The sequence below is a fragment of the Ovis aries genome, chromosome 3 (genome assembly GCF_016772045.2).
Source record: "Ovis aries strain OAR_USU_Benz2616 breed Rambouillet chromosome 3, ARS-UI_Ramb_v3.0, whole genome shotgun sequence".
In the NCBI taxonomy this organism is placed as follows: domain Eukaryota; kingdom Metazoa; phylum Chordata; class Mammalia; order Artiodactyla; family Bovidae; genus Ovis; species Ovis aries.
Window position 1 is genome coordinate 162,909,649 of NC_056056.1, and position 27,696 is coordinate 162,937,344.

The 27,696-nt window shown below is 37.5% G+C and overlaps 1 protein-coding gene across 2 annotated transcripts; it reads left to right on the top strand.

The window, feature by feature from the left end:
- The first annotated feature begins 9,086 nt into the window (after window positions 1-9,086).
- PRIM1 (DNA primase subunit 1) lies at window positions 9,087-26,958 on the top strand. 2 transcript variants are annotated; one of them, XM_004006569.5, is made up of 13 exons: window positions 9,087-9,265; window positions 10,017-10,174; window positions 13,589-13,695; window positions 13,767-13,840; window positions 15,173-15,309; window positions 15,656-15,714; window positions 16,830-16,939; window positions 17,446-17,537; window positions 17,707-17,848; window positions 19,977-20,046; window positions 20,454-20,539; window positions 24,201-24,299; window positions 25,745-26,958. In XM_004006569.5, exons 1-13 carry the CDS (start codon window positions 9,163-9,165, stop codon window positions 25,762-25,764), a joined length of 1,257 nt encoding a protein of 418 aa, XP_004006618.1. In that variant the 5' UTR covers window positions 9,087-9,162; the 3' UTR covers window positions 25,765-26,958. The 2 variants fall into 2 exon arrangements, with proteins under 2 accessions (XP_004006618.1, XP_060268922.1); XM_060412939.1 differs by having other exon boundaries at window positions 24,201-26,958.
- The last annotated feature ends 738 nt before the right edge of the window (window positions 26,959-27,696 follow it).

Here is a 27,696-nt window from a genome sequence, read left to right on the forward strand (position 1 = left end):
GAGTATATCACGTTGGGCTGGAGAAGCACAAGCTGGAATCAAGATTGCTGGGAGAAATATCAATAACCTCAGATATGCAGATGACACCACCCTGATGGCAGAAAGTGAAGAGGAACTAAAAAGCCTCTTGATGAAAGTGAAAGAGGAGAGTGAAAAAGTTGGCTTGAAGCTCAACATTCAGAAAACTAAGATCATGGCATCTGGTCCCATCACTTCATGGGAAATAGATGGGGAAACACTGGAAAGAGTGACAGACTTCATTTTTCTGGGCTCCAAAATCACTGCAGGTGACTGCAGCCATGAAATTAAAAGATGCACGCTCCTTGGAAGAAAAGTTATGACCAACCTAGATAGGATATTAAAAAGCAGAGAAAGACATTACTTTGCCAACAAAAGTTCATCTAGTCAAGGCTATGGTTTTCCCAGTAGTCATGTATGGATGTGAGAGTTGGACTATAAAGAAAACTGAGCACCAAAGAATTGATACTTTTGAACTATGGTGTTGGAGAAGACTCTTGAGAGTCCTTTGGATAGCAAGGAGATCAAACCAGTCCATCCTAAAGGAAATCAGTCCTGAATATTAAGTGGAAGGACTGATGCTGAACCTGAAGCTCCAATACTTTGGCCACCTGATGCAAAGAACTGATTCATTTGAAAAGACCCTGATGCTGGGAAAGATGGAAGGTGGGAGAAGGGGACGACAGAGGATGAGATGGTTGGATGGCATCACTGACTCAATGGACATGAGTTTGAGTAGGCTCCAGGAGTTGGTGATGGACAGGGAAGCCTGGCATGCTGTAGTCCATGGAGTCGCAAAGAGTCAGACACAATCGAGCAACTGAACTGAACTGAAAGGTTCTTTCTTTCTTTTTTAAAATTTTATTTATTTCTTTTCTGCTGCCCTGGGTCTTCACTGCTTTGTGCAGGTTTTCTCTAGTGGTTCTTTCTCTGGTTCTTGTGGTGTGTGGGCATCTCATTGCGATGACTTCTCCTGTTGCGGTTCATGGGCCCTAGAGTGCACAGGCTTCAGGACTAGTTGTACCGTTCAGGCTTAGTTGCTCCATGGCATGTGGAATCTTCTCAAACCAGGAATCTAACACTGTCCCCTGCATTGGCAGGCAGATTCTTACCCACTGCACCATCATAGAAGTCCCCAGAGTTTATTTCTAAAACACAGTTCTGATTACGTTTCTTCCCTGCTTAAAAGCCTTCCAAGAGTCCCTATAGTCTTCAGACAAATACAGATTCCTGGGGAGGAACAAAGTTTGATGTTATGTTTTGATTTGAATCTGTCATCCTTTATTTTAAGCAGTCTGCAAGGAGGAAGCTAGACCCAAAATGTATATAACTTTATAATTAACAAGAAAATCTATTCAGTAGGTATATTAGCAGGTTACTCATCAAAAATCTGGTGGGTTTGCTATTGTATAGAACATGGAGCTCTGCTCAGTGTTATGTGCCAGCCTGGATGGGAGGTGGGTTTGGGGGAGAATGGATACATGTATAGGTATATGAATGGATGAGTCCCTTCACTGTTCACCTGAAACTGTCACAACATTGTTAACTGGCTATATCCCAATACAAAATGTTTTTGGTGTTAAAAAATAAAATTAAGAAAAAAATTTTTTAAATATTGTGGGTTCATTTACAGCTTAAGTGAAAAAATTCAATTTCATATATTATATCCATCAAATAGGTTAAAAAACGATTGCAAAGGCCTATAACACGTTTTATCAGCTTTGAAGTCATCATTTGCTTTGTGGTTAAAAGAATCATTCCTGTGAGATTTAACTAAAACTTTGTCATTAAAAAAAAATGAGGGTACTCTTTATTACTTTCAGTAGTTGATAACAAGTGATAAAAGTTATCGTAAGTTGAAATATGATCTTGGCTCCACCTAGACAGTCTCCCCTGGTTTATGATGCTCTTCTGTGAACATAACAGATTTTCTTATTTTCTCCTATTTTATTGAGGAGGAAAATAACTAGCACAGGGTAATTCAAATTTTCAACTTGTTTCAACAATATTATTCATTCCCAAGCCTTCAATGCAGATATGATTGAATCAGATATGATCAATATTTTATTTTAATTTTAACCAAAACTGAATTAAAATGGACAAATGACTTTTATTTCCATACTCTTTAGTTTGGCACACAATGCTCTGGCCATAGCTTGCCAGAGAGATGTCTTACTGTGCCTTCCCTTGAAGTCTGAGTTCTGACCATATGGAACTATTACTGGCAGTTTCCTGGAAACACCATGCCATGTAAGCTTTTGAGCCCTTCCTCCCTGTACCAATCCTGCCCAAGTCTTTAAAAAAAAAAAAAAATACTGATACCAATAGACAACTGGGTTAAAAATTCATTGAAGAGTAAACAAAAAATAATTTACAAATAGATGGACTTTGGGGCTTTTCTGGAAGACCAGTGGGAGGGAAAAAAATTCATCTATAACATTTTATTCTACTTTTTGATTTGTATCAATTGCCCTTATTAGACTATAACTTTCTTAGAAACAGAAACCATGTCATTTTTCTCCCCAGAGCCTAGCTAAATGTCCAATACAAATTTTTATTAACTGCAGAATAAATGAATTAGTTAAAAAAATGACTGGATGAACCATATCTTTCCCAAACATTCCTTTTACATGCTAAAAACATCCAGAATAACAATACAAGCTGGACTGAAAGTCCATGAAGTAGGTGTCCAAGTCTGCAAAGAACTTGAAGAGAGTGATGGAGGGCTGACAGATTACCCAAAGAGGTTGACAGTAGACATAAGCAGTAAATGTAAAGAAGGTAGATAATGTAAGACTTGAAGGACAAAGAGGTTTTGCAAGTACAAAGATGAAAACACAGGGGAAACCAACTGAATGGCAATACTGCCTCCCAGTGGCCCTTGGGATAAAAACCTGTATATCAAAGCACTTCCACAAAATATCTTTCTCTCTTTGAGTGGTTCTGGGCTATGAGCTTGTGCCAGGCACCTCTTAGTTTATCTCATTTAACCCTCAAAACAACCCCTTGTAGACAAATAGCTTGAAGCTTAGGAGTTAATCTCACAGGCTAGGAGCCAGGATGTCTGCTTCTCTCACTTACTAGCTTTGTGACTGGGACAAATTAGATCTCGACATATGTCTCCACCCTAATGGCAGGAAGCAAAGAGGGACTAAAGAGCCTCTTGATGAAAGTGAAAGAGGAGAGTGAAAAAGCTGGCTTAAAACTCAACATTCAGAAAACTAAGATCACGGCATTTGGTATATCACTTCATGCAAATAGATGGGGACACAATGGAAACAGTGACAGACTTCATTTTCTTGGGCTCCAAAATCACTGCAGATGGTGATTGCAGCCATGAAATTAAAAGACACTTGCTCCTTGGAAGAAAAGCTACGACAAACCTGGTCAGCATATTAAAAAGCAGAGATATCACTTGCCAACAAAGGTCCGTCTAGTCAAAGCTATGGTTTTTCCGGTAGTCATGTATGGATGTGAGAATTGGACCATAAAGAAGGCTAAGCACCAAAGAATTGATGCTTTCAAACTGGTGCTGGAGAAGACTCTTGAGAGTCCCTTGGACTGCAAGGAGATCAAACCAGTCAATTCTAAAGGAAATCAGTCCTGAACATTCATTGGAAGGACTGATGCTGAAGCTCCAATACTTTGGCCACCTGATGGCAAGAGCCGACTCGTTGGAAAAGACCCTGATGCTGGGGAAGATTGAAGGCAGGAGAAGCAGATGACAGAGGATGAGATGATAGGATGGCATCACTGATTCAATGGACATGAGTTTGAGCAAACTCTGGGAGATGGTGAAGGACAGGGAAGCCTGGTGTGCTGAAGTTCATGGAGCCATGAAGAATCGGACACAACTGAGTGACTGAACAACAACAAATAGGTCTCCATCTGTAAAACAGGGATATGGTTAGTACTGATCACATATGTCCTTGACAGCATAGCAAATGCTATACAAATGTTAGCTATTAGTATGTCCTCTTGCCTAATGAGAAAAACTAATGTTAAATAAATCAAGCATACAATAGGAACTCAATAAATAAACTTCCTTTGCTTTGCCCCCTTATGTCTTAGCTCCTTGCAGTGTGCCCTCTTTAATGGTCCTGAAATTCAAATGGAGGACTCCCAAATAGCTAAAAGAAATTAGTTCCTAAAGGCAGCAATAAGGAATTTCCAGTAAAGAAACACCAAAACCTCCATTAAAAAGCCCAAGGGTATGCAGCTCTGGAAAAGAGAACTCTTAATGTTGCTCTTTTTTGTTCTTTTTTTTAATTTTTGACTTTTGACTGCATCAGGTCTTAATTGCGGGAAACTCAGTTAGTTCCCCAACAAATTTCTGTATCCCCTGCATTCAAAGCATGGAGTCTTAAGCTCTGCACCACCGGGGAAGTCCCTCTATTGGCACTCTTGCTACTGTTATTAGAGTGAAGACATTCCCAGAAATGAAATTTACTCTACCCGAAACAGGTTGTCTGGGGATTGTGAAAATCAGCTAACATTGTGCAGAACATCACACTTCTAGAAATACTCAAATAAATATGATCTGTCTAGAGACTATTTTTCACCATGTTGCCTACAAAAGATGAGGGACCATGACCACTTTCAAAAATTAAAGTTCATGAAAATGATAGCTTTCAAGCAATAATACTTATGTAACTATCAGACTACCCACCCCGACCCACATTTGTAGTGAGATGTATCTTTACCTGGTAAGACTGATTGGCAAATCTGCACATCAATAGTAAACAGGCTCCTTTCATACTTATAAAACTCTCCATGATTCTGCAAGCTTCCTTGGATTCAGATTTTAGTACTCCTGGATGCTCTATATGAGAGACCAAATATAGAAAGAAATAATGACCAGACCATATACAAAAACAGAACTCTGATCCACAATCTGCCCAAAATATACCCAGGAAACCAACTCCCTTATCTATAATAAACAGCCCAGAAAGCCAGCTTGCTTTAGGTCAGACTTGGAGGAAGTGAGACTGCAGTCTGGAGTAATAGTCCAGGAAGCTAAATAACCCACATAATAATCCATCCAAGATAGTCAAGACTTGATTAAAAACTGACAGCTTCCCTAATTTTTTCCCCCACTTTCAATTTAGAACCAACAAGAGAAAGCCAAATATGTGCACCTAACCAATCACATAGGATGTCCCAATGTATGTTAGCCCACTTATACCTGCCCAATGCAAAGGCCTTGATTTAGGATATACCTGAAACCTTCTCTCTTGTCCCTATTAAAGCTTTCCCATTCCTCTGCCTACATTTAAGTCTGTCAAAATACAAGTGAGGGTGGCTGACTCCCTTTCTGTATAAAACAAGTTCTTGAATAAATAGATCCCGCTTTTCTCATTTGGTTGGTCATTTATTTCCATATATTGGACCTAGAAATTCTATGAAGAACTAATTTCCAAACCTTCTTTAATTGCTTAAATGTGTTGTTTCTAAAACAGTTATAAAGTTAGCAGAGAACATCTCTTTTACTTCATCTTGATAATCTAAGTCTATACGCATTCTTGCCTTGAGAACCCCATGAATAGTATGAAAAGGCAAAAAGATGTAACACTGAAAGATAACTCCCCAGGTTGGTAGGTGCCCAACACGATACTGGAGAAGAGCGGAGAAACAGCTCCAGAGGAATGAAGAGGCTGAGCCAAAGCAGAAATAACACCTAGTTGAAGATGTGTCTGGATATGAAAGTAATTCTGATGCTATAAAGAACAAAACTGCATAGGAACCTGGAATGTTATGTCCATGAATCAAGGTAAACTGGAAGTGGTCAAACAGGAGATGGCAAGCACAAACACTGACATTATAGGAATCAGTGAACTAAAATGGACAGTAATGGGTGATGTAATTTAGATGACCATTGTATCTACTACTGTGGGCAAGAATCCCTTAGAAGAAATGGAGTAGCCATCATGGTCAACAAAAGAGTATGAAATGCAGTACTTGGGTTCAGTCTCAAAAATGATAGAGTGATCGTGGGTGGCTTCCAAGGCAAACCATTCAATATCATAGTAATCCAAGTCTATGCCCCAAACACTAATGCAGAAGAAGCTGAAGTTGAACAGTTCTATGAAGACCTACAAGACTTTCTAGAACTAACACCAAAAAAAAGATGTCCTTTTCATCAAAGGTGAATGGAATGCAAAAGTAGGGAGTCAAGAGATAACTGCAGTAACAGGCAAGTTTGGCCTCGGAGTACAAAATGAAGCAGGGCAAAGGCTAACAGAGTTTTGCCAAGAGAATGCACTGGTCATAGCAAACACCCTCTTCCAACAACACAAGAGACAACTCTACACATGGACATCACCAGATGGTCAATACCAAAATCAGATTGATTATACTTTTGCAGTCGAAAATGTAGAAGCTCTACAGAGTCAGCAAAAATAAAACCAGGAGCTGATTGTGGCTCAGATCATGAACTCCTTACTGCCAAATTCAAACTTAAATTCAAGAAAGTAGGGAAAACCACTAGGCCATTCAGGTATGACCTAAATCAAATCTCTTATGATTTTACAGTAGAAGTGACAAATAGATTCAAGGGATTAGATCTGATAGACAGAGTGCCTGAAGAAGTATGGACAGAGGTTTGTAACACTGCACAGCAGGCAGTGATCAAAACCATTCCTAAGAAAAAGAAACGCAAAAAGGCAAAATGGTTGTCTGAGGAGGACTTACAAATAGCTGAGAAAAGAGAAGTAAATGGCAAAGGAGAAAAGGAAAGATATACCCATCTGAATGCAGAGTTTCAAAGAATAGCAAGGAGAGAAGAAAGTTTTCCTAAGTGAACAATGCAAAGAAATAGAGAAAAACAATAGAATGGGAAGGACTAGCGATGTCTTTAAGAAAATTAGAGATACAAAGGGAACATTTCATGCAAAGACTGGCACAATAAAGGACAGAAAAGATATGGACCTAATAGAAGCAGAAGATATTAAGAAGAGGTGGCAAAAACACACAGAAGAACTATATAAAAAAAGATCTCAATGAGCCAGATAACCATGATGCTGTGATCACTCACCTAGAGCCAGACATGCTTGAATGCAAAGTCAAGTGGGCCTTAGGAAGCATCACTTAAAACAAAGTTAGTGGAAGTGATGGAATTCCATCTGAGCTATTTCAAATCCCAAAAGATGATGCTGTTAAAGTGCTGCACTCAACATGCCAACAAATTTGGAAAACTCAGCAATGGCCATAGGACTGGAAAAGGTCAGTTTTCATCCCAACCCCAAAGAAGGGCAATGCCAAAGAATGTTCAAACCACCACACAACTGCACTCATTTCACATGCTAGCGAAGTAATGCTCAAATTCTCCAAGCTAAGCTTCAACAGTATATGAATGAACCCAGAATACCAAGATGTTCAAGCTGGATTTAGAAAAGACATAGGAACCAGAGATCAAATTGCCAACATGCACTGGATCATAGAAAAAGCAAGACAATGCCAGAAAAAAATATACTTCTGCTTTATTGACTACGCTAAAGCCTTCGACTGTGTGGATCACAACAAACTGTGGAAAATTCTTAAAGAGATGGGAATACCAGACCACCTTACCTGCTCCCGAGAAACCTGCATGCAGGTCAAGAAGCAACAGTTAGAACCTGATATGAAACAATGGACTGGTTCCATATTGGGAAAGGAGTACATTAAGGGTGCATACTGTCATCCTGCTTATTTAACTTATATGCAGAGTACATCAAGCAAAATGCCGGGCTGGATGAAGCACAAGCTGGAATCAAGATTGCCGGGAGAAACATCAATAACCTCAGATAGGTAGATGACAACGTCCCTATGGCAGAAAGCGAAGAGGAACTAAAGAGCCTCTTGATGAAGGTGAAAGAAAAGAATGAAAAAGTTGGCTTAAAACTCAACATTCAGAAAACTAGGATCATGGCATCCAGTCCCATCACTTCATAGCAAATAGATGGAACAATGGAAACAGTGACAGACTTCACTTTCCTGGGCTCCAAAATCACTGTAGATGGTGAAAGCAGTCATGAAATTAAAAGACACTGCTCTTTGGAAGAAAAGCTATGACAAACCTAGTCACCGTATTTAAAAGCAGAGACATTACTTTGCCAACAAAGGTCCATCTAGTCAAAGCTATGGTTTTTCCAGTAGTCATGTATGGATGTGAGAGTTGGACCATAAAGAAGGCTGAGCACCAAAGAATTGATGCTTTTGAACTGTGGTGTTGGGAGAAGAGTCTTCAGAATCCCTTGGACTGCAAGGAGATCAAACCAGTCAACCCTAAAGGAAATCAACCCTGAATTCATCGGAAGGACTGATGCTGAAGCTGAAGCTCCAATACTTGGGCCACCTGATGGCAAGAGCTGACTCATTGGAAAAGACCCTGATGTTGGGAAAGATTGAAGGCAGGAGAAGGGGACGACAGAGGATGACATGGCTGGATGGCATCATCGACTAAATGGACATGAGCTTGAGCAAGCTCTGGGAGATGGTGAAGGACAGGGAAGCTCGGCAGTGCTGCAATCCATTGGGTCGCAAAGAGTCCGACACGACTGAGAGACTGAACAACAACCATATGCTTCTGGGCTCATCTTTCCGTAGTAAATCATCCAGGAATGGGCGTGGTCTTCTTTGTCCCACCTGTGCAGGGAAACTAGCAAAGAAGTAAATGGGCAGGGACCACAGGAGCACCTACCTCAACCAGAAAGTGAACGGGAAAGTCGCTCAGTCGAGTCCGACTCTTTAAGACCCCATAGACTATAGCCTGCCAGACGTAGTCAATTACCTTCTCCAGGGCATCTTCCCAACCCAGGTATGGAAACCAGGTCTCCCTCATTGCAGGTGTATTCTTTACAGTCTGAACCACCAGGGAAGTCCAAGAATAATGGAGTGGGTAGCCTATCCCTTCTCCAGCGGATCTTCCCGACCCAGGAATCGAACCTGCGGTCTCCCCTTGCAGGCGGATTCTTTATCAGCTGAGCGACCATAGAAGCTCAGTCGGTCAGAAGCGGCCTCGCCCAGGCCAGCCTCCAAATAGGAACTACAATTCCCAGCGGCCCCTGCGGAGGGCGCCATGATGCGCCTGCGCAGTGGCGCAGGCTCGCCCTGTGTGGTTCCCGCCAATTCTTGCGGTAGTCCTCTCAGGGTTGAATTCTGCGTTCCATGGAGGCGTTTGATCCTGCCGAGCTGCCCGAGCTGCTTAAGCTTTATTACCGAAGGCTCTTTCCCTACGGCCAATACTATCGCTGGCTCAACTATGGCGGAGGTGATGGAGGCAGGGGAGAGGGTTGGTAGTGTGTCTGCAAAGGCGTGTGAGGAGGTTTGGGGAGGGTACCCTGGAATGACAATATGAAGTGCCTCCTGTGCGCTAGGCGTTGGGCTGGGCGCCTTCGTCCCTTATCTCCAGCCCTCTCCGTCACCTCTGAGGGGTAAATGGGCCGAGAGAGGATGTAATGACCAGCCTACGCCGCACACGGAAAGGTATAGCCGCTACCACTACCACTATGTGTTAGTGTGTGCTAAGTCGCTCAGTCATGTCGACTTTTTGCGACCCTGTAAACTAGCTCACCAGTTCCTCAGTCCATGAGATTTTTCCGGCTCAAATGGTCGAACTCACTTTCCGTTTGGTGTTTACCTGCAACCGCGGGGCGGGAGGGGAGTGGAGGGGGGGGAGGGGTAGGTACAGCGCTCATAGCATGAAGCTGCGAAGTCGTGATCTGCTCAGGGACCGGGGGGCATCTTCTAAAAGAGGAGAGGTACTTAACTCTTCCCTCTTGAATTTATTAGTGCCCACCAAGGAAAGAGGGGTGGTATTACATATTGAAAATATTTCTGCATCTTTATCTTCATCTTTGTAAACCCTTTCAAATTAGGAACTAGCTCTTGTCTTTTTTTTTTTTAACATGTAGCATAGTGTTGAGCACAGAGGACTCACTAAAAATATCTTCTCATTGGTTAATGTTTTAATGCTCTGAGCTGGATAAAGTACCAAATTAAGGTGTACATTTATTTTGCAGTGGTAAAGAATTACTTTCAGCATCGTGAATTTTCATTCACATTGAAAGATGATATTTACATTCGCTACCAATCCTTCAACAACCAAAGTGATCTGGAAAAGGAGATGCAGAAAATGAATCCATACAAGATTGATATTGGTGCAGTATATTCCCACAGAGTAAGAAATCGTTTTTTTATGTAGTTTGTTGTTTTTTAAACCAAGAAAGAGTTGGTGCCCCTAGCATTTTGAGATAAATTTGTAGTGTTTATTTTATTTGAAGAGCCACACTTTAACCATTTTTGTAAGGAAGTTGTAAAGGTAAAAAAAAATTTTTTTTTAATGTCCTTTGATACTTTACTGACTGGAAATCATTTAGAAATGGATTGGCTATATTCACTCTAGGACAAAAAAACTTTAAGCCAGTATCTGGCTAAAAGACTAAATGAGGGACTTTCCTGGTGGTACAGTGGATGCAGGGGACACAGGTTCGATCCTTGGTCCAGAAAGATCCCACGTGCCATGGAGCAACTAAGCATGTGTGCCACAACTAATGAGCCTGTGCTCTAGATCCTGAGAGCTTAAACCGAAGCCCAGGTGCCCTAGAGCCCATGCACCTCAACAGGAGAAACCACTCCAATGAGAACCCCGTGTACCGAAACTAGAGAAAGCCCATGTAGCAATGAAGAGCCAGCACAATCAAATAGATTAAAAAACATTTTTTAAAGACGAAATGAAGAAGTCAGCATGGTTGAACACAGAGGACATTGGAGAGAATCATTCTTGATTCCTCTCTCACACCTATATCTGTTTCGATAGGTAATCTCTTTAACTCTACCATAATAATATCTACTAACCACTGCTACTAGTGCTACTATCATCATCATCACCTCTTATCTGAATTATTGTAAAAACTTCCTAACACTTTGCTCCTGTAGACTCTAGACTGTATTCTCAACACGGCAGCCAAAAGGAACCTTTTAAAACAAGTAAGATCATCATGATTCATCTGCTCAAAACCATTCTCCAGTGGCTTCTCATTTTACGCAGAGTAAAAACCACTCTCTCCCTCACTCACTCCATTCCTGTCACACTGACCTGTGCTCAATCAATTTCCACTGCCTAGAACCCATTTCCCGAAGTATCTTTTTGGTTCATTTTTCTCACCTTCAAGTCCTTACTCAAAGAGGCCTGCAGCCTGCCCTTCCTCCTACCCTCTCCCCTCACTGATGCATTCTAAGTGCCTAGAATACTGCCAGGCAGAGAGAGTACATCATAAGTATCTGTTGAATGAACCAACATAATTGCCCAAAATTGCCCTTCTTCCTCTCCTTAAAAATACACACAGGTAGGAAAAAGATACACATAGAATAACAGCTTTTGTATGGAGCTTTTTTTTCATGTTGTATAACTTGTTTTTCATATCATTCTTCATTATTCTTTTTTAAAAAAGAGAACTTAGATAATTTGGCCTAGGTTACACAATTTCTAAATGAGGGAGATAGGACTTGAATCCAGGTTTTCGGACTCTAAATCCCAAACAAAAGGGAGAGGAGGTAAGAAAAGGCAGGCAGGGAAAACACTTTGGAGCAGGTTTCTCCTCTTTTAGGGACAGAGATTAAAACTGAAGTCTCTGTAGAAGAGCCAAGGTGTCACTCTAACTCCTCCCTAGCACAGAAGGGGGAAAAGGTGTCATTTAAATTGGGCCCAGACAGGCATCTATACATCATCTTTGTGTGTTTTTATTGGCTATATATGCATGTAGTTTACAAAATCAACTACTATTAATTAGGCTCTTTTTTTTTTTTTTTTTTTGGTTTCTTACTTTTGCCTCTATTTTCTGTTCCCAAGAGGCAACCTCTTTTTTTTTTTTTTTTTTTCCGGCTGTGCTGGGTCTTAACTAAGGCACAAGGAACCTTCCGTCTTCATTGCAGCATATGGAATCTTTAGTTGTGGCATGTAGGATCTAGTTCCCTGACCAGGGATTGAATCCCAGGGCCCCTTGTATTGGAAGTGCAGAGTCTTAGCCACTGTACCACCAGGGAAGTCTCTCTTCCTATTTTTATTTTCATTTTCTCTGCTTTCTGGGGAATTTCCTCAGAGGTTTTCATTTCTGCTATTATGTTTTCATTTCCAAGAACATTTTTTTTCTAACATATCCTGTACTCTTTTCATTGATATATCTGGTCTTGCTGAAGATATCAGTGACAGTTTTTTACATTTTCTTCTGTTACACAGGCTGTTTTATCTACAGTTACATTTTTTTTTTTCTGTTTTTCCACTTTTATCAGAGGTTTTCCTTATATATCTGTTAATTTCTTGCTTGTTGCTTATATTTAAGAATCGAGTACCAAAGAGCTGATTGGAAGCTCTGGCTGAGATCTGGGCCATTTTATTGTGGGAAGCTCTGGTGTCAGTTTCTCTAGGTCTTTGCTTGAATGAAAACTCCAGTTGATCACTGATCTGTTCCTAGAGCCTAATAACAATGCCTGACACACATGGTCAGTCTTCAGAGAGGAATTTTCCTGTCTCCTGCCTGGGGTGGCAGTGGAAAGGTACAGAGGAGAGAACTAGGTCTCAACATTCCACAAGTAAATGTCTAATTAATCCCCTGAATATCTGTACAGTTCAACCTTTTTTCAGCTGTGCCTACTCTCCCCTTCTCAGTCCAGGGACCCTCTGTTTTATGCTCTCCAGGTAATGATTCAGGTGTCTTTGCCAGGGAAATGGAAGCACAGTCAGCTAGCTCCACACAGTAGGTTTAGCACTAACTGCTTCGTAAATAGATTTATAATCAGTCCTCCTGTTTTTAATCTCAGCTCCAGAGATACCTGTTGTCACCTTTTCCTAAGACTTGGAGATTCTGAGATGTAAACTGGGTTTCTTCTTGTTCTTCTTTACTGAGAGCTGAAGATTCAGCTTTTTGAATCTCCTTATAAAAATTGTGGTGGTGTTGTCTCCTCTCTGGTTCTCTTTTTAAAAAGACTTATACCTATCTTTAAAAAGAAAAAATTATTTTTGTGCAGGTTTAGAGGAAGCCAAATAAGTATTTGCATTCAGTCTACCTTCTTTACCAGATAGTCCATAGCCTCAAAGGAAATTCCTTAGAGCTTGAGCCAGACTGACTTGGGAGATCTTTTTGAATTATTGAAAAATTTTAAACACATTTTTGTTACTTATATGACCAATAACAACTAAAGGTCCTTAAAATATCTTGCAGTAGGCTACTAATTATTTGTATGGACCTTTCCTGATCAGAAACCTAGAAATGCTTTATTATGATTTCTACTGATCAACAAATGTTTATTATACAATGTCTTATGTCAATTATATCTCAATAGGATGATCAGAAAACATACTTATGGTAAAACATTTATCAAACCTTGTTTTTAGTAGATGGAAGTTACACTGGCATCACTTCTGGCTGTATAGGATCAAATCAGTGAGCTTCTTTTCTATGTCAGTCACTGACAGACTTGGCATTATATGGTTTCTTTCCTTCTCTTTGGCCCCTTTTTCTTTATAGGTAGGAAATAAGCATATATGACAGTGTGGCAGCTCTTACAGAAACTGATTGATATTTTGTCCCTTTAGCCCAATCAACACAATACAGTGAAGCTGGGAGCTTTCCAGGCTCAGGAAAAAGAACTGGTGTTTGACATTGACATGACAGACTATGACGATGTGAGGAGATGTTGCAGGTGAGTTCCGCATGCTTTGCTAGTAGGGTGGGTGATATCACTGACAGTGAGTAATGATCATTCTGCCCCAGTTCTGCAGACATATGTTCCAAGTGCTGGACCCTCATGACGATGGCCATACATATCATCGACCGAGCACTGAAAGGCAAGTATTAGCAGTATCTAAATGGGGTCACGTGCAAGAATCTTTTTCTTCTGAATATTAATCTGTCTATACCATTTTATAATCAAGTCTCATAAATTTCTGACATGTTTCTTTGAAATATATGATGGGAAAATAAAAGATTAAAGTTGTAGTTAAAACTTTGATAAACCTATTGATCAAATCATGTAATTTTTTTCCCAGTTCAGTCATGTGTTGAGCAATTCTTGCATGCCAGTTACTGTCCTAAGTGAGGAACTATGAAAGATAACAGTTCTTACCTCAAGTAAGTTATGCAGTCTAAGGAGAAAACAAGAAAAATAAGGATTACATATGTGTTAATATGCACAGGGTGCTATGGGGATATAGAACAGCAGGAGTGCATACAGGAATGGGAAGATATTAGATCAGAAAAGGCTTCCTGGAAGAGGTGATGGTAAGGATGAGAATGATAATGACTAACTTATATAAGAGGCTTATTATGTACCAGGCACTATTTCAAACACTTTAAATGTGTTACCTCTTTTAATATTCTTAGCCAGGGTCTTTAGAGAGAAATGGCAGTTGGTCAGGGAGAGAAATGGAAATACTGGGGCATGAAGAAATTCTTAGCAGAGTGACCAGGATAAGTAAAGAACTGAAAGCAAGAGCTCAGGGAGCATGGGAAACTACAAATAATGTACAGTTGACTCTTGAACAACATGGGTTTGAACAGCGCAATTCTACTTATACAGATTTTTTTCAGTAGTAAATACTGCAATACTATATGCTTCATAGTTGGTTAAATCTGCAGATGTGGAACCACAAATATAGAGGAACTGCTGATGCAGAGGAACTTGTCCTTTTATATATATATATATGTGTGTGTGTGTGTGTGTATCCATACACATACATATTTGTTGGCCGCACTGGGTCTTCATCACTAGACATGGGCTTTCTCTAGTTGAGGGCTATTCTTCGTTATAGTGTGCAGGTTTTTCTTATTGCAGAGTATAGGCTCAGTAGTTGTGGCACACAGGCTTAGCTGCCCCACGACATGTGGAATTTTCCCTGACCAAGGATCAAACTTGTGTCCCCTGCATTGGCAGGCAGATTCTTAACCACTGGGCCACCCAGGAAGTTCAAGGAACTGTTTCTATGGAGGGCCAACCATAAGTTTTATGTGGATTTTCTAGTGGGAGGGTCGGCATCCCACTTTGTTCAAGGGTCAACTGCAGTATAGTTAAGATGAGTACATGTGGATAAGAGGTAAAAAAAAAAATCAAGCTAGAGAAATATGCAAGAACCAGAAATTTACAAATTTATTTTAAAACTGATGATTTCTTCCCTCCTCAGAGGACTTTGGATTTAAACATCGTCTCTGGGTATATTCTGGAAGGAGAGGTGTTCATTGTTGGGTCTGTGATGAATCAGTTAGAAAACTGTCCTCTGCAGTACGTTCTGGGATAGTTGAATATTTGAGTCTGGTAAAGGTAAGGTCTTCTTAATGATAGTTTACATTTCTTCATTAGCTAGACATCACCCAGCCTTGTATGTTTAGTAACAAAAGCAAACTATCTTTTAAGCATTCATATTTCAGAGTAAATGATTTTATCAGTAGATCAGTTAAAATCATAGTAGTTACATTTTTAAGATATCTCATATTTTGCTGTATGTGGCAAAAGGAAGTTTAGTTTACTTTTCTGGTCCAAGTATGTCAAGTAAAGTTAACCAAGATTTATACTTTGACAGAATTTAATCAATATCTTTAGAATACATTAGAGAAAATTTTGATTCTTACATGAAGTTTTGTTTTGTTTTTGATGGTTTGTTTTTCAGGGTGGTCAAGATGTTAAAAAGAAAGTTCACCTAAGTGAAAAAATTCACCCTTTTGTCAGGTCTGTTGGGGAAGACTCCATGAAGTTTAAGTTGTGTCTGATTTACCTGCATGTGCTTTTAGAATTACTGTATCAATTTTCTGCACCAGGGTAGCATTTTACAACAATAATAGCCAGAATTAATTAATTGTCTGTTTTGTACATTCCAGTATTCTTGATAGGTGTTTCACAAATGTTCTTATTGGTCTTTACAACAACCGCATTAGATACATGATGGTTATCTCTCATCTATAAGTGGAGAGATTGTATAATTTGTTTGGCTTTATGCAAGTAATTATTAAAATCAGCATATATGTCCTTGTCTGCTTGATCCCAAAGACCATACCCTTTCCATTTAATTCACTACTTCTCTAGGATAATGGAAAGAGCATTGCATTAGAAGTAAGAATCCCTATTCTGCCACTTTAATATGACCTTGATAAAATATTAGAGACTCTGTTTCTTATCAGTATGGGGAGAACAGTGTCTACTCCATCTATCTCAGAGTTGTGGCAGAGATTAAATGAAACAGTAGAAGGGCCCTGGCAGTCCAGTGGTTAAGACTCTCTGCCTCTACTGCAGGGGTCATGGGCTCAGTCCCTGACTGGGGAACTAAGATCCTGCATGCTGCATGCTGTGCAGCCAAAAAAACAATAATAATGAAATAAAAACTAGTAACCTAACGTACAAATATATATACATAAAACAGTAGATGCAAAGTCTATTTTCAAACTGCAAAGCACTTTGTAAGTGTTGAGATGCTAAAGCAAGCAATTCAGAATAGAAACTGTTGATTGTATCCCACATCCTACTACTGATGTATTATTACATTGTCCTGACTTGGTTGCTTTCTGCCCTTGTTACATGTCTGTGATGCTATGAACCTTCTAAATTGTGGGATTTAAGAAGTAAACATTTCTTGAATATCTAGTCTAAGCCAAGTACTTTGCTAGGTTCTTTCCCCTTAGAGTGTTTCATTTAACTCTCATAACCCTGTGAAGAGGTATAATTCCCATTTTATCTAGTTAAGTTCTAGAAATTCAGTGAAAATAAGTACTAGCCTCCCTAGTGAACAAAAGCCGTGTGCCATATATGTCACTAATAGTGTTGGGACTTTGTTATTATTGTTCCTACAGAAAATCTATAAACATAATTAAAAAATACTTTGAACAATATGCCTTAGTTGATCAAGATATTCTTGAGAATAAAGAAAGCTGGGATAAAATTTTAGCCCTTGTTCCTGAAAATATCCTTTCCCAAGTCCATTTCTATGTGAGCTACTTGTACTGACCTGTGATATTATAAATTTGTTCTACCTGCATGTTCTCATGTACTTATATAGTTTTAATCTTTTTTACACAAAACATCTCCTGTATTTCTGCATTTTTTTTTAAAATCTCTAGTCTGGAATACAGTAAGAAGCGAGGCTGTTTTGTAAATAAATTTCCTCATTTTGGAAGCTGATCCTCCTAAAATTAGTGACTACTTAACGGATACAAAATGATCATCAAAATATATACAGATCACGAACCAGTTTTACCTTAAACCTTAAAGCTATTTTGGCATTCTTTCTGTCGTACCTAATACAATTTAACAGGGGAATTTTTCTAAGGTTTTGTGTTTAATATGTGTATTTTAGAAAATAATAATTACTTTCTATGTAGTCTTTAGATATCCTTGTGGTAATACACATTGAAAATAAGTTGTTCATTGATGTACCCTAAATGAGTATGTTCCTTAATGATCCATCACCAATGCGTGATGAACTTCAACAAGGCTTCCAAAGGCATAGCAATTCACTTCAGCGTTGGGAGAATTTGAAGAACACCATCAACAAATATCAGGTATATTCCATTGAAATCTGTATTACAAATACAATAATGCAATTCTTAATTAAATTATCATTTTTTCACTTACTAAGTTAAAGATGGTTGAAGATCATTTTTTCACCACCTTAAAGAAATCTTCAAAAGTTCCTACTGATCCTCATGCTGGACTTACATCTGTTTTTAGAAAAACAACAAAAACGACAAATGTGGACCCTGGCTTGAGTGGGAGATCATGCTCCAGTATTGTTTTCCACGACTGGATATCAATGTTAGCAAAGGAATCAATCATTTACTGAAGAGCCCTTTTAGTGTTCATCCTAAAACAGGTACTATTTTTTAAAAAATTAAGAACAAAAGAAAAATCAAAGTTATTTTTTGTTATAGAAAGCATGTCACTGAGTGTGAATGTCTGAAATAGTAAAGCTTGAAGAATTGTTCTGTCAGCTAGTATCTGAATTAACTTATTTTTCCATTGTCAGTTAGTAGGTATTCAATGAGTTTCCACTATGTAAATAATTTTCAGTTGGGTTTCTAAGGTTCAGCGTTAGAAGTAGAGTTGGAGAGGAACTTAAAAATCATAGAACAGCAGCACATATTGTTCAGATGAGAAAACAGTGGCTCGAGAGGTTAAAGTGATTTGTCCACAGTCTTAAAACAAATTTTGGGGAATTCCCTGGTGTGATCCAGGGAGGTTAGGACTTGGCACTTTCACTAATGGGGACCAGGTTCTATTGCCATTCGGGGAACTAAGATCCCACAAGCCTCGTAGTGTGGCCAAAAATAAAAAAATTATGTCAGAACTGATAACAGAGTTCAGTTCTTAAGACTCAAAGTTCCATGCTTTTTAGAAATAGAATCACAGATGTAGAGGACAGACTTCTGGTTACCAAGGTGGAGGCAGGGGGTGGCATGAATTGGGAGATTGGGATTGACATATATACTCTACTATGTAAATAAATAATGGGAACCGACTGTATAGCTCAGGAACCTGTACCAGTTATCTGTGGTAACTTAAATGAGAAGGAACTCTTAAAGAGGGGAGCGGTATATGTAATGTATGCATAGAACTAGTTCCTTTTGCTGTACAGCAGAAATTAACAACACTGTAAGGCAACTATACTCCATTCCATGCTCTTTCCACTATGCTGCCTCCCTCAGGTCTTTTTCAATAGATTTAGCTTTCTTCTTTCACTCTTCTGGATAAGATTTGATGGACTAAAACTGACTTTACAATAAGTATGATAGTAGATACAGTGGCATAAACTTTGCTCCATCCAACTAGAGGACACAATTAGAAGTATCTAGTTATCCTTTTTAGTGTCAACAATTCAACTCTGCCACTTGCCGTGGGAAGTTAAGCAAATGACCCTTGGTTTTAACATCTGTACAGTAGATACCTCAGTGGTTTATGGTGAAGATCTAAAAGGTTAAATACTTAGAAAAGTGTCTGTCACATATTCAGTACTCCCACATTGCCTAGTTTTCTTTAATAGTCTACAATGACTCTGTAGTATATACATTTATATAGCCCCTTTTCAAATCTGCCAGTTATGTGTTTTTAGTTTATTTTGGTAACAAGCTTAATGTTTCTTAATGTTTCTCTTAATATTCTAAAGCTTCAGTGAGTATTCCCCTTATTTAATATTCAAGATTTGAGTAACTAATTACATTCACTCGTAAGTATACATTTTTATTATATCTTTTTCCCATTAAATGGCTATAGTCTTTTCACTCTGCCTTCTACCCGTAACTCTCAATTTCCTTAATTATTTTGTTAGTCACCTGCCATTCTTTAAATTCATTATCTCATTTTTCAGATATGAATTTTATCCTCATGTCCCAGATGTGGATTTTGTAAAAGGGTAATATGTCATTTATATTATTTCCAAAGATGCTCAACACATAGGTGTCTGTTTTGATTTCAGCAAATTAAAGTAATGAAGTAAACTACTTCCATCTATTTTGTGTTCCATCTTCAGGACTCACTAAATTTGAGATTGTTCCGTACGTACATATTGGAGGATATAGGGAAGAGAAAAACAGAAATCAAAATGGATATAAGAGCAACTAGGTAATAGCTCAGCAGTCTTTCACATCTATTTTTTGGTGTTTTTAGAGAAATAAAAGGCACTAATATGAAAGTACTTTTTTTTAAGACCCAATTTTATTCTGTTTATGTATTTTTTGAAACTTTTTGGCCACATGGCATGTGGGATCTTAGTTCCCTAGGCAGGAAGAGAATCATACCCCCTGCATCGGAAGTGTGGAGTCTTAACCATTGGACCTCCAGGGAAGTCCCGAAAGTACTTTTATATTTCTAAATAAATATTCTTAACAGATTAGTGTAACCCTCTTTCTAAGCCTTAAAGTTTTAGCCAAAAATAACTCATAGGACACAGCCTATAATTATTTGTATTGTACAATATTCAGCTTATAATTTTTTGTTTTTCACAGGTCGCATTTCTGTGCCTATTGACTTACAGAAAGTGGATCAGTTTGATCCATTTACTGTTCCAACCATAAGGTATGTTCCAGATCACTGATCACTCCTTTTTTGTTTGTGACTTGTAAATGTGAAGTAAATTGGATTAGATCCCTTCTGGAGAGGCAGCTTCTCTGAGGCTGTATGATGGTGCCCTTCCAGAAGAGCATTTCCTCGTGAGTTCTACAGAACACAAATTTTTCAGCTACTATTATGCAAAAAAAAAAAGTTCAAATAAGTTTGAGAAGTGTTGACTTAAGCAAAATTTCCTAGTCTTTAATATGCTAACATGCATGGAAAACTCCAGAAAGAGAGTATGATGTTTAGAATATCCCAAATTCATTTGGCCACATTTTTTTCACAGAAAATCTTGTGAGATTCATGTGCTTTCATACACTGGGTAATATTGACCAAGAATCAACTTTTAAATTATCTTCTATTATTTGTAGTTCCATTTGCCATGAGTTGGATGTTATTTCTACTAAAGAAGAAAAAGAGAATGGAGCTGAATCTGATATTAAACACAGAACCAGAGGTAGGTTAGTATATTGAAGTCTCACTTTAACATAATCTTTTTATATTGACGTCTTTCTGTGACTCAGTAATTAATTTGCCTTGGATTCAGACCAGAATGGATCATTATTTATCCTGAAACCAGCTCAGTAGCAAATAATATGATCACAATGTTTCTCTCCTTCATCAGTTGCCCAAATGGTGCTGTTGAATCCAATGTGAGTCTACAGATATTTACAAAATAACATTTAATGCCAGGATCTATACTGAAAGATTAAATTGTCAATTGATTTTGACAGTTGTTTGAATCTCACAGTCTTAGATTCAATAACTATCTACTTAACAACTACCATGTATGCAGTATTTCGTTCTCTACTTATTTTTGTATCCAGATGAGTGTTATGTTAAATATATGTCTAAACTGTAACTGAATTGTATATCCAATAATTTGAAAGAGATGGGAATATAAAACGGCCTGTTCAGTTCAGTTCAGTCGCTCAGTCGTGTCCGACTCTTTGCGACCCCATGAATTGCAGCACGCCAGGCCTCCCTGTTCATCACCATCTCCCTGAGTTAGTGAAAGTCAAATCTTATACCAATACCCAAGAGACACTATAGCAATAGTTCAACACTACTTTCTATGATGAAAATGTCATGCACTGTCCAAATGGTAATCACTAGCCTTTATACATGACTTTTGAGAACTTGAAATGTGAGAAACTGAATTTTTAGCTTCATTTAATTTAAATAGCCTCATGTGACTCGTGACTACTGTAATGGGCAGAACAGATCTCTGATTGATCTTTTTAGTCAAATGTTGCTACCTTGCTTTCAGAATCCAAGCTCAAATGTCACTTCATATATTTCAGCTCTAACATAAACAAGGTACATTCCTCCATCAATATTTATAGAATGATTACAAGCATTCTGTTTAAAATAATGGACAAAAGTCTCTAACAAATAAACTGGAAAATAATAAACTGGAAAAAAAAAGAACTCAGGGAAAATAAACAATGCAAGGAACAGAGGAAACCTTTTTTTAAAAAAACTGATCTCCTCAGAGATTAAGAGAAGACAGTGTATCCATGAAGCAAGACCAGAATGCTATGGGGAAAAAAACATTCAGAATAAGAAAGAGGTCTTAGAAATCAAAAACATAATCGTTAGAATAAAACTTTCACTGGAAGGGCTGGAAAAGAAAAGAGGAGACTTCCTAGAAAGTAGTGAAAAAAAAAAAAAAAAGACAAGTTAGTTATGTTTTTTAAGGAGGAAAAAGATAAAATTAAAGACTGATTCAGGAGGTCTAATATCTGACAGAAAAAGAACAAATAAAATAGGGAGGGAAAAAATTGCCAAAATTATATATGAAAACATCCCAGAAATGAGCCCTTTGTTAAAAGGGCTCAGCATAATGAGAATGATATGCCTACACCAAGGCACATCGTTTTGAAATTTAACAGAATTAAGAGAAGATCTTAAGAGCTTTCAGACCCCTTCCTACAGTCCCTCCCCACAAAAAAGCCATGGACCTAGGAAGAATGGCCTTAAATTTCTAAGTAAAAATGGAAGTATTCATTTTTAGAAGTAAGTGCTAGAAAAGAAAAAAGTAGTTGCCATTCAAGAAGATGGAAAGGTTAGCAGGGAGCTGCTATTTTTTTCCACAAAAACCTGTTAATACTATTTTACTTTTTTTTTTTTTAGCAAATTACTTTTAACACAACTTTTTAAATTTAATAATAAAAGAATAATAAATTTAATAGTATCTCTTTGTGGACATCTTTTTATTTTATTCAGAGGTTTTAAGAAAGCAAGTTTTGGCTCCCTATAAGGAGAAGCTTTATAATAAATATCTGTTCGGAAATAAACTGCTCTTTCAAGTATTCATACAGGCTATTAGCCGTGAGTAAGTCAGGGATGCTTTAGATGAGGTGGGAGGCTGGCATAGGTGATATATATAAGTTCTTATTATTTCTTTAATTTCTATGATTCTAAACTTTTGTCCATTTTCATATTAGTACCATTTGTTCCTTCCTTTCTGCTTCCCAAATACTGGTATGTTCTCTACCTTCCTCACTGACTATCTAATTAAATCTTTTTTCTAAGACCCAGTTCATAGCTACCTCAGTCAACTGTGATTGGTCAGTTCTTTGGACACAAAATTATCCGTATGCCTGTTTGGCCTTTAATTATATGTTGTCTTCTGTTACTACATAGAGGAATTGTTTTTCCAGTTCTTTTGAAAGCTTCTTGAAGGAATTCCCTGATGGTCCAGTGGTTAGGATTCCATACCTCCACTGCAAGGAGCCCAGGTTCCATCCCTGGTCAGGGAACTAAGATCCTGCAAGCCTCACAGAGTGGCCCAAATAAATAAATAAATATTTTAAAACATAAAAATTTCTTGAGATGAAGTAGTATGTATGGATTATACTTTTTTATAATTTAGCATAGTACTCAATATATAATTATGGCATGTGGGATCTTAGTTCCCTGACCAGGGATGGAACCCTACCCTGCAGTGGAAGCATGGGGTCTTAACCACTGGACCACCAGAGAAGTCCCTGGTTCCTTTTCTTTTCTTTTTTTTCCTTTAAATTCTTTTTAGTAAACTATTATGAGTATTCTTAATTCCATGCAGATAAAATCCAAATCTCATCTTGATCTTAATTAGATTTTTTCCCTTCCTTTGGGTATTAATTATTGATTGTATAATTAAATGGATGATTATGATTCTGTATTCAAAGTTTTATGTACATTTTTAAGACTTTATAAATCAAAGAATACCTGTACTTAATGCATGTGACTATAAACTTCTGATTGTTTCTAGAAGGTATGGCCCCCACTTGACATGTTCAGTGTTTTGATCTGTTGGTAAAACTATTTATTATTGAAGCCACAATTTCCAAAGAAAGGAGTGTTTGGTGGGACTTAATACATAGCAGTAGATGATGCTGGTCTAATACCAGAAAGCCTGACTACTAGAGTAGTTATATATATATGGTTTGGATGTTTTAGAGCAGCACTGTCTATAATATATTAGCCATATGTGGCTATTAGGCATTTGAAATGTGGCTAGTATAACTAAAGAACAGGGTTTTGTTTTGTTTTCTTAATTTTAATTAATTTAAGCTTAAAAACTGATAACTGATTCAATTATTGGAAAACTTTTAAGCATGTTAGAAAAATTAGTTCTATGAGCTTGCTTTTTTACCTACATATACTATAATTTAAATCTAGATCAAGTATTTCCAATGATATGATAATATAGTATCTGTTAATAAATTAAGTTATACTTTAAGTACAAAATACTAGATTTGAAAGACTTAATATGAAAGAATGTAAAATATTTCAATCTTTAATGGCAACCCACTCCAGTATTCTTGCCTGGAAAATCCCATGGATGGAGGAGCCTGGTAGGCTACAGTCCACGGGGTCGCAAAAGTCGGACACAACTGAGCAACTTCACTCACTTTTTATCATATGTTGAAATATTTTAGATATAATGGGTTAAATAAAATATACTATTAAAATTAATTTCACCTTTTTAATGTGGCTACTAGAGTGTTTTAAATTATACATTTTGGACAGTACCATTCTATAGAATTTTTACAAGAGACTAAAAGTTATACATTATGTTATTCTTGCTGCCAAAATGCTAATTATAACTCATGGTCTTCATAATTTAGATTATAAGAAGACCAGTCTAGCTCCTTTTGTAAAAATTTTTGAGCAGTTTCTTGAAAACCTGGATAAATCCCGAAAAGGAGAACTTCTCAAGAAGAGTGGTAAGATTCTACACCTTTCCCTTATAGCTATTTTGATCTTAGTATGGGCAGTTTAAAACATCTAACAAGTGAACAATTTTAAGAGCTCTAATCTTTGCCCTCTCAAGAAAAGTTACTAGTTTATCTTACTATCTTTAGTGTTTTGAAAACTGAGGTCCCTTAATTCAATTCAGCACATACTCATATAACACTTTCTATATGTCAGGTTCTATGAGAAAAATAAAAATGAATTATACAAGGATGAATTCCACACCATGGCTCCCTGCCCTTAGGGAGTACTAACTGATACCAAAAAAAGTATAAAATGCTAAAAAAGCGATAGAGGTCTCGTCTGACTGAGAGAACCTAGGAAGATTTTATATGAAAAGAATGAAAAAAAAAAGAAAAGAATGGCATTTAACTCTACTCAGTGAACTACTGTATGAATTCTAGTCCCCAGTGCCATTATATCATGCCTTGAGGTATGAGTAGGAATTCCACAGAGATTTGATGAGATAAAGATACAAGAGTGGAGAAAGGAGACAGGTTGTTCATTCTCAAAGGAACAGCAGAAACAAAGGCATAGAGCAGGAAAACATCAAGTCACTCTAGAGGCCATCAAGTAGCATAGCTTATTTGGAAAAAGATGCATCAGGAAGTGATGCGATAAAAATTCAAAGAAGCCACAGTGTAGATTGCCTTTAATTTCAGACTTGGGAATTTGAGTTTAATTCACATGAACAGGGAAGCAATTAAAGGTTTTTGAGGAAGGGAGTGTCATGATTTGTAGTTGTATCTAAAAAGATAAATCTAGCAGTATCTGGGGAGAAACAGGGAATAGAATGAGCTGTTAGTATTAGGACAACAGAGCTGGAGATCTCCAAAAAGTGCAAATACTAGAGCCATCCTTGAACTTGGTAATGATTTTTGGGGGAAGCTGAAAGATCTAAGTATAAGTGTCACAGAAGCCAAGCAAGAGGAAAGTTTCAATGAGCTTATCAAGTTCTTTGACTAGGAGACACCCAAGCATATGTGTAAAGCAAAAGGAAAAAAATCAGTAGTGAGTATTATTCAAGAGATTGATGAATACCATAGAAAATTGGCAATGTTATAGAAATGCAAGCCCCTTTTCCACTTCATTTTTTAATAAAACGTGTGATGATTAAATAGCAGTGCCTAAGATAATGCTCTACTCATAGCAGACACTCAAATACGTGCTTGTTGAATGAACAGTGATGACTCTGAACTTGGAAAGCCTCATTGAAGCTGCCATTCCAATGGGGCATATTAAGTCCTTTGTATTCTCGTTCTGTACTAACTCAGCCTATAATGTGGGCTTCAGCAAATGTGAAAGCAAATCTTTATGCATGATGTGAATTTAATGGAAACATTAAGCAAATCAGAATGTGAAATAAATGAGCTTTGTTTTCCTTTACTATCCTTGATAAAAGTATATCCTATTTTAGATTTACAAAAAGACTTCTGAAGACAACAGCTCCTATATGAATATGGATTATCGTCTACCATCAACCAAGAATCAAATACTTCAAGAGCCATTTAATAAATGTAGCAGAACTGTGTATGTGTCTTAATGCTCAAAGCTAAATTTCCTTTTCTTGATAAATAATTATGTTGAAAAGATTCAGGAAACCACCAAAGGAGAATGTTCAGATTCCTGAAAGGAGCAATAATGGGAGGATATAAGTGAATGCAGATTAATCTGTAAAATTTAATATTATAATTCTAAGATTACTTATACAGGTACTAACTTCTAGTAGTTGCCATATATAGAAGTGAGTAGTAATATGACCAAGACTTTAATGTCAGCTCACCAGATTCAACCTCCATATTTCTAGGTGTATGAGGGTTTTGTTCTTAAGTTCTTAATTAACACTTAAGTTAATTATACCTGGAGTGTATATTCAGTAACTTCCTCATTTTGTTCACTGATATTTTTATTGGTCAGGCCACACCCCACTCCCTGTCTTTTAAAAAATCATTTTAAAATGGGCATCTAAACCTACTATAACTTTACTTCAAAAGATATGACTTAATACTGTTACAATATTAGAGCCTAGTATTTTTTACAAGTGTTGGTAATTGTAGCTCCTAACTTCTTCCCTCAGAGAATAATTTTCTAAGCAATTTAGAAAAACCACTTCACCAGCATAAAACTTTTGGTACTTGTCGAAACACTTGGACTTTGTATATCTCCAGACACTTAAATTTAATTTTAAAGGTTTCATTTCTTCCATATTTGATTTCATATGATAGATTCTGAAATGTCAGATTACTTTTGCCTGATTTTATAGCCAGACTAAAAACAAGTCATTCTGGTTTACATTGTCTTTTGAGAAACATTAAGAAGCAGGCTTTCAGGCTGGTGCTTTCCGTGGGGTATGAAAATTTTCCTTTCTTTGCATTACCTATAACATTGTTTTCACCATAGCCACAGTCTTTTTTTTCTTTTTTCTTTTGACTTATATAAAACAGATTGTGTAATACAGTCAACACACTGAAATGCTTTGCATTTCTTTCCCTTTTCTAATTTTTTAAGAAAAAATTAAAGACTATTGGTGTAAAATTCCTCTGTTGAACTTCTGTTTGCTATATATTGTTAAGTCTTTTTGGAAAACAGTGACTGGTCAATTAAAACTCCTGAATAAAGAATTACTAAAGACTCGTTAGTCCATCTTAAGTACTTAGAATGAGAGGAGAAAGACTGGGATTACCCGTTCAATAAAAGATGTTTTAGCATTAAAGCATTTTAATGCTTTAATATTAGAGCCCTTGATAAAAACTGGTGTAACCGCCCATAAAATACAGAATATATTGTGCTTGTATATAACAATGTCTGGTTCTTGAAAATAGCAGAAACATGCTCAAAGACAATTAACTTCTCTAACTCTGATTTGCCAACTCATCCATGTATGAAAATTGTAGAAACAAAGGGCACAGAACTAGTTTCCATCTTCAAACTTGCCCAGTTTATAAAGAAACCCAAAGAAAGAAAGCACATCTTTGGCTAACGATTAACAGTTATAAGTCGGTAGGCTTGCTGGGAAAGAAAGGGGAGTAGTCAGAATGTTTTACTTATCTAAGACCACAGTTGGCTATTATGGGCCCTTTCTTCTGAAGGTAAATGGAATGCACTGAAAGCCTCCCAGATCACTATTAAGCAGAAATTCTATCAAAAAATTTAATAGTAACATTAAGTTGGCTTTTACCTTCCTAACAATCCTATGAAGTAATCCTCAACACTATAGTAAAATAGTGAAATTTTAAAGTAGCTTTTAGAGCATTTAAAATATTCACTGCTTATCTTAAAAGCGTTAGGCTCTCAGTCATGTCCAAGTCTTTGGGACCCCAAAGACTAGCCCTTCAGGCTCTGTCCATTGGGTTTCTCAGGTAAGAATAC